At 41.1% G+C, this 7,466-nt stretch overlaps 1 protein-coding gene and 1 pseudogene across 1 annotated transcript in view; both read left to right on the top strand.

The window, feature by feature from the left end:
• Nucleotides 1–263: 263 nt before the first annotated feature.
• On the top strand, nucleotides 264–1,764 carry LOC107700949 (uncharacterized; annotated as a pseudogene).
• Nucleotides 1,765–7,000: 5,236 nt separating this feature from the next.
• LOC107700948 (uncharacterized) overlaps nucleotides 7,001–7,466 on the top strand; it is a 6,999-nt gene continuing 6,533 nt past the window's right edge. Inside the window, exon 1 of the mRNA XM_016502827.1 lies at nucleotides 7,001–7,083. Coding sequence (XP_016358313.1) covers nucleotides 7,001–7,083 — 83 coding nt within the window. The remainder of the gene's footprint in view (nucleotides 7,084–7,466) is intronic.

The following is a 7,466-nucleotide window of genomic DNA, read 5'->3' as shown; positions in this document are numbered from 1 at the left end:
TATATATATATATATAACTATTGTAATATTACATGGAACACAAAGGTTTTGCAAGAGAACACAAAAGATTTGAAAAATATTTTTTCCTCCCACCCCGTATTTTTCCCACCAACATGTCCCTTTAGGGGTTCTGTAGTATACATACAGATAAGGTTATATTAAATGACTTAACCTGTGATATAAGATTTTGAAAGAAATAAATAATTCAGATAAATCACAAGCCTCTCAAATAAAGAGACAAACAAATGACTCAGTGTATGGACATGGACAAGAATTATACGTTCACATAAAAGAGTTCCATCAAACTGATTCATCGCAACTGAAACACCACTAGGAGAAACAAAAACATGATTGTGTCACTGCAAACCATGTGTCCTCCTTACAGACACTGTAGGTTATTTGAAATCAAAACTTATCTTTTCTCTTTTGTAGATCACATCATGATGCCATCCTCATTAATCCAGGTCCTCCAGCACTTTACCAACTGAACACAGACAGAAAATATATTGATGGGAATCAGAACAAAGTCAGACGATGGACATATGGAAGAAGAGACAGAAACAAGCAGAACAAAGTCATACTGCTGGTGGGAGAAACCGGTGCTGGAAAAACCACCCTCATCAACACCATGATCAACTATTTACTGGGAGTGAAGTTTGAGGATGAAGAGTTTTACCAAATCACAGAAGAAGAAGATTTAGAAGAGTCATTAACCCAGACATCTACTCCATCGGTGACAGAATGGAGAAAAAACCTTGGGAGAAACCAGGCTCAGTCGAGGGGCCAGTTCTCCTCTGGCCAGACGAAACCAGCATGGTGTGGTTTAAGTCCAGGCTGCAACACAAGTCAGACTGGATTTATATCATTCAGAAAATTCCTCCAGTTCTTCTCTTTGATTATTGTGGTACATCACATGGTGAAGTAGTCGAAGCTGGCCACAGGGTCTGTGCAGAGGACTGGTTTGGTTCTCATGGTCTTTGCTGAGCATCTGTGCCGATGGCTATGTAGTCGGTGAGGTCTTCGCAGGGGATCTGTCTCCATGGCTTGTCTAGTTGTTGTGGTCTCCACTGACATTCAGGGCTGTTGGGATTATCACTAGGTGCTGATCCACCATCTGATCTAGACATCTGCGATCACTGTTTATGAGGTGTTTGTTGAAGAAAACCCAACATCTCTGACCATCATTGACACCCCAGGATACGGAAACACTGAAGGATACGAGAAAGACAGAGATATTTCTAAGTATCTGAGCAGATTATTCTCAGATGAGGACGGGATTCATTATATTGATGCAGTGTGTTTTGTGATGAAGGCGACTCAGAATCGAATCTCTGGAAAAGAGCTTTACATATTTCACTCAGTTCTGTCTCTGTTTGGTAAAGATATAGAGAACAACATAGTGTTTCTGTTCACACATTCGGATGGACGACATCCAAGAGATGCTCTCAGTGCCAGTAAGAAAGCCCAGATTCCCTGCAGAAGAGATGGGAAAAAACAACCTGTTCATTTCTTATTCAACAACCAGCAGAAAGAGAAGAGAGACAAATGTTATGAGCGAGTTTTGAATTCCGCCTGGGAAATGGGAGACGAAAGCATGAATGAGTTTTTGACACTCCTGGAAGAAAAGAACAGAAAAAGTGTTGACGACTTGAGATGTGTGTCTCTAATCTGAAGGAGCGAATCTCTGAGAAGGAGTTAAAAACTGAAGAACTGACTGACATTCAGGAAAACCTTAAAATGCAAAGAGACAAGATTAAGCTCTAATGAGAATGTTCAGTTTACAGTAGTACCTCAGCTTTTAACAGTTGGATGTTTGATTGTGTGTGTGTGTGCGTAATAATATTGTGCAATCAATTGGTGTAGCCTACCATGAGTGAAACATAGGGGTGGATAAACTGAACCTGAATAAATGATCATTGAAGGAAGCGTGAATTCGGCTATATTCTATACAATTCCTAAGAAGAATGTGCGAGGAGCTTCTCTTCAGTGGTGATACTAAAACAAAGTGTTCTGAAACAATTAAGCTTTTGATACTAATAGATTTAAACTGGGTTCATTATTGAAGCTTCACTGTCATCCACTGGCCAGTAAGATGAAGAGCATCTTTCAGGGGCTTGTTTTACAACCCATTCATCAGGTTCAATGATGAAATCACATTGAGTTTAAAAATTGAGTTTGTGTGTATTTTTCATTAAAGCATTTATACATTTATCATGTAAACAAGGTTCATGTTTTAATGAGTCACGAAGACAATGTAAATAAATAAATAAAACCAATAAGAGTGGGTTGAATTGTTATCCGATTACAATTATACAGTTATTTGAATGTGTTTATATATTTAATGTAGGCTTTATTTCTGCCTAGAAACAAATGATATTTCTCTGAATTTCCAATCATAAAGCAACAACAACAACGAGCTGCAGGTAAAACAGAAAGTGAAAATAATATGAGAAGTTACTCTACTTGTGCGGGTTACTTTTCTGTAATCAACAGTGGATTTAACGAAGTTAGATATACAACATATTAATTACACTGTTTGCAGGATGGAAATGGAGTGACTGTCCAGCACTAATTCACCTACAGAGAGCTGATTGTTCAGTCTCCAGGTAAGTATCAGTAAGGAGGGACATAAAAAGTGAACTTCACCATTGTGCTCAAGTTTTTTTTTTTTTTTTTTGGAGAATTATGAGATTTAATGCAGGGGCAAGACTAAATAAATGTTTGTGGCAGGAACAGAGATTTAGCTTTCCTGACTGTATGAATCATTTATGATAGTTGGGTGAAAAAAAATAAATAAAATAATGCGGTGGTAATCATTTTTGCAAAAGCTTTTATTCTTCTGTAAGAAATGGTTTTGACCTGTTTTATCATCCAGCATGTGAAAACCATGAGAAAAGTAACCACTTTCATTTATCTAGACACGTGATTTGAGGAATCATCCATACCTGCAGCACAGACACTGAAGGACAACGCACACACTTGACTCTTCCTGAGGTTTGAGCACATCACTAACACTAGATAAGTGCAATAATAATAAACTAAAACGCAATTAAATATTATCTTCTGCCTGAAGCAATCATTTTCCTCAGTTTTACAGAGACACCTGCTGCGATGTTTAACATGAGATTGAAGGGCATCTTAGAGTATGACCAGATTGTAGATTTAAAAAGGTTAGTGTCAAAATCCATGTGTAATCTTATTCATAATCTTATTCATTCCTGTCACCTTAAGAGATAACAACAATCAACATTTAACATTTACTTTTGTCTTACGTCCTATAAGCAAGGCATCGGATTGTTCGCACAACAGCGTTTTTCTTGCACGAATAGGTAAACAAGTCAACTTGTTTTTTGCCTACTTCAAAATCATAACATCATTAAATATAAAAATAGTCTAATAGCCTACACCAAACTCAATGTCAGCATACTGTTGTTGTTGTTTTTTTTAACATATTGACATATGGCATAGAATAACATATCAACAAACCAACAATAGGCTACTGTTTCTGGGTCCAAGCCATAACTTGTTTCGAGTGAAAATACAGTAAAAATAGTAAAAAATCTCAGTAGCCATTTATGAGGACTCAAGGGTGCAAAACTACTGAGTTTAGTTCCAACCCTGCTCCAACACACATACCATGCAGTTTTCTAAAAAAGCCTGAAGGACTTGATGAACTGGTTCATGTGTGTTGAAGCTAAACTCTGCAGGGCTGTGGAACTAAGTTTTCGACCCCTGCTTTATCATATAGCACACCTTTAAGCTAAACTTTTAATAACTCACAGTGCACACTAGGGGTGGGAATCTTTTGGTATCTCACAATTCGATTCTAAATCAATTCCTACACATGTAAAACTAAAACAATGAGTAGTCTTCACTGTATGAATAAAACATAAATTGATTCTTAATAAAGATACATTTCTCTTTTGTTGTTGTTTTTGTTTAACATTAATAAAAAAATGCCTGCTGTCCCTTTAAGACCAAATAAACGGATCCAATATACAGACACACATCCGGTTTTATCCTAACTGTTTACTTTCACATAGGACATGGCCGACCATGATATGCAATAAGCCATGAAAGAGAACTTAATTCACGGTCACATGCTAGGCGGTTTTTGCGCGCACTCCGGTTGTGTGTGTCCATCTGCGCAAGCACGTGGCTTATTGAAGTTAAAAATTATTTTAATTAGAAAAAAAATAATTACCAAATCATTTGAAAAAATTATTTTACACTTTATTTTACGGTGTCCTTGCATGTTACATGCGCTTTCTATAGTAATGACAACAACTCATGCATAATTACATGCAACTAACTCAGTCACTCATTAAGACAGTGATGTGCTGCCATCTACTGGCAGATGTAGCGTCATATTTTCATATTTTAATTATTTTCAGTGATTTTACAGTTTTGAAGTAAGAATTTGACAAAAGATAACACATTTAATAAGGTTACAAGGTGCATACAATTTAGATATGTTCTTATTCAAAGTGAATGTAGCAGTCAAAGGATGGAGAGGAGAAACAGTTGATAAAGTAAAGATAAAGCCATTAACACAATAAAACTATGAGATAAACACTAACAAGTCATATTTATTTGTATAGTGATTTCAAAATCAGTTTTACATAAAGTTAGGTTAGGCTAAATGGCTTAAAATGTTTTGCCTCCAGTGATCATCTTTATAGTAAGTCTAGTTCATGTTAAATTTGCCTATAGAAATAGAAATTTGATTTCTGTTTATAGTATATGTACAGACAGTGAGGGACATTGTGAAGACAGCATCCAAGCAGCCGTTTCAGATGAGCAGGTAGGCAAATAGGGACGCATGTTTGATGAAATGCAATATAGATCACTATGAGTATGATATGATTGTGTGATGGTGTGATTTCTCTTTTTTAATGAGGTTTATTTGATTAGAAAAAAAATGCATTTAGATGTACAAACAAGACTGCATAATAAACATAAATTAACTGCTTAGAACAGACTATAGCCATGTGGTTGTTTTTGCTGTTTTAGTTGAATGTCTAAGTGGACTTCTTGTTATTATATCAGTTCCAAGGTGAAAGTAGCAGCAGATCAGACCAATCAAAAGAAGGAGAGGAAAAACTTCAGTTCAGGTAAAAGCAAACAAACACAACTAAAGAGACCAATGGAGATGTTAAAGATGCCAAATACTGGCTTTTGTGTTAGGAATAACTGACACCAGGTTGTTGTTTTATTTTTAGGAAAACAATGCACACCCTGATGTAGCATTTTATTGTGTGAATTATTGTTCTAATAATTCAATGGGTCTGAGTCAATTATTTCACTTATAAAACAGTTCCCTATCGATACTTCACTCGTACTGCGTTTGTTTAAGACGCTTGGGGGGAAAACTCCTTTTTCTCAGATGACTGAAGCCTTTCAATAATGCAGTGTAACTGCACGGCCATTGGTTCGTGCAGTGAATTAAAAATGAACCAAGGGCTCAGCAGCAGAGCTGCGCGAGCCTATGGCGGTAAAGCCCGCCAAAGCCCGCCAGAATGGGCGGGGCCCTCTGGCTATATAAGCGGCACATCACCTTAGGATCCTCAGATTATTCTCCTTCAGCGACAACTACCAGATCTTCGCTCTACGAGACTACGAAGCCTTCGCCGTGATCAAGCCTTGAAGCAGATCGAGAGACCCCTTTCTGCTCGGCCATTCTCGCCACTTCACGCCGCCTTGCGCTGCAGCAGCGACGGTCTCCGTTACCCTGCCACTATCTGGCGATATAAAAGAGCAAATTTCAAAGAGCAAATTTTCGGCGTTGTTTCAAATGCCACGCCGTCACTGTCGCTCGTGCAGGGCCCCCCTGCACACCGCTGACGGTCACGGCGAGTGTGTTTCATGCTTGAGTGCCGCCCACGCTGAAGCAGCACTCATTGAGACGGAATGTTCTCATTGCGAGGATATGAGTCTCGCCTCTCTGCACTCGCGGAAAGCTTTCTTTTCAGAGAGCGACTCCGCCCCTCGCGCCCTCCCGCTTTCTTCCTCCCAGGAGCCTGTGAGGAAAAAGCAGCGGGGCAGAGGAACTCAGCGCTCGGTGACGAGTGAGCCCACGCCGGCTGAGCCCCCGCATGCCTCACTCTCTTCGCTCAGAGATGTTTCTCCAGTCCACTTCTCCCTCCCAGACCAGCGTCCCTCTGCGGCTGCGAGCGATCTGGTCTCATTTGGAAGAAGCGAGTGTGACGCCATGGACGACAGCATGTTGTTGGAGGCTTCAGATGCGGAGGAGCTGTCGGGCTCGTTCGTCGACCCCGCCCCCTTGCCATCTGCACAACCCAGCACGGGCATGGACGCCAAGCTTTTCCGCGTCCTGTCTAAAGCGGTGGAGGAGCTGGGTTTGGAGTGGTCTCCGCCGGAGGAGTGGAGTGGAGTGGTTATGGATGCTAGAATGCTAGGCCTCATGGCCTCGGTGTCTCCAGTACTATAGTTGGGCCTGCTCCGCATGCGGCCCCTTCAGTATTGGCTGAAACCACGAGTTCCATCCCGCGCCTGGCGTCTGGGACACCTTCGCGTCAACGTAGTCCGGACCTGTGTTTCAGCCCTGGCCCCTTGGAAAGATCCTCGTTGGATGGAACGGGGCGTGCCCCTCGGAATGGTCTGCAGAAGGAAGGTAGTCTCGACAGACGCCTCCAACACGGGTTGGGGAGCGCTGTGCGATGGCAAACCAACTTTCGGCCACTGGTCGAAAGAGGAAGGCAGTTCACATCAACTGCCTGGAAATGCTGGCAGTGTGTCTGTCCTCTTTGGATGGAACGGGGCGTGCCCCTGGGAATGGTCTGCAGAAGGAAGGTAGTCTCGACAGACGCCTACAACACGGGTTGGGGAGCGCTGTGCAATGGCAAGCCAGCTTTCGGCCACTGGTCGAAAGAGGAAGGCAGTTCACATCAACTGCCTGGAAATGCTGGCAGTGTGTCTGGGCCTTCGAACCTTTCTGCCAGACCTAAGGGAACACCACGTCTTAGTCCGCTTGGACAGCATGACGGTAGTGTCCTATGACAACCAGTCATATGACAACCAGTGCTTGGCGTTTGTCTCCTTCATGTACACTCTTGGCCCTCAGTGAGTTCCGAGGCTGTACTGAATTATTTCGGGACGATGATACAAGGCAGGGCCGACCTCTTGTGAGTTTAGCCCTACTGCATTTTGTGGGGCTTCCCTGCAAAATACTTGGTCCCTCTGGGTCCCCTTGGGTGCTTAAGGCAAATTCAAGTACCGTATTGGCCCGAATATAAGACGACCCTGATTATAAGACGACCCCCCTTTTTCTAGATGTACCTTTTGGAAAAAGGCTTTTTAAAAACCAAATCTTGTTTTTTCTCAGTAAAACACATTTTGTCTTCAATTATTTTCATATTGCATATTTTTCCTATTTGAATTTTTGTTTTGAAAGTATGGTAAAAACTGGTAAAATGTACCAACAATCACATTAAAAAAAATACACT

Source organism: Sinocyclocheilus anshuiensis, unplaced genomic scaffold (genome assembly GCF_001515605.1).
Source record: "Sinocyclocheilus anshuiensis isolate Anshui unplaced genomic scaffold, SAMN03320099.WGS_v1.1 scaffold1774, whole genome shotgun sequence".
NCBI classification, from domain to species: domain Eukaryota; kingdom Metazoa; phylum Chordata; class Actinopteri; order Cypriniformes; family Cyprinidae; genus Sinocyclocheilus; species Sinocyclocheilus anshuiensis.
This window is presented reverse-complemented; position numbering and strand designations above follow the sequence as displayed.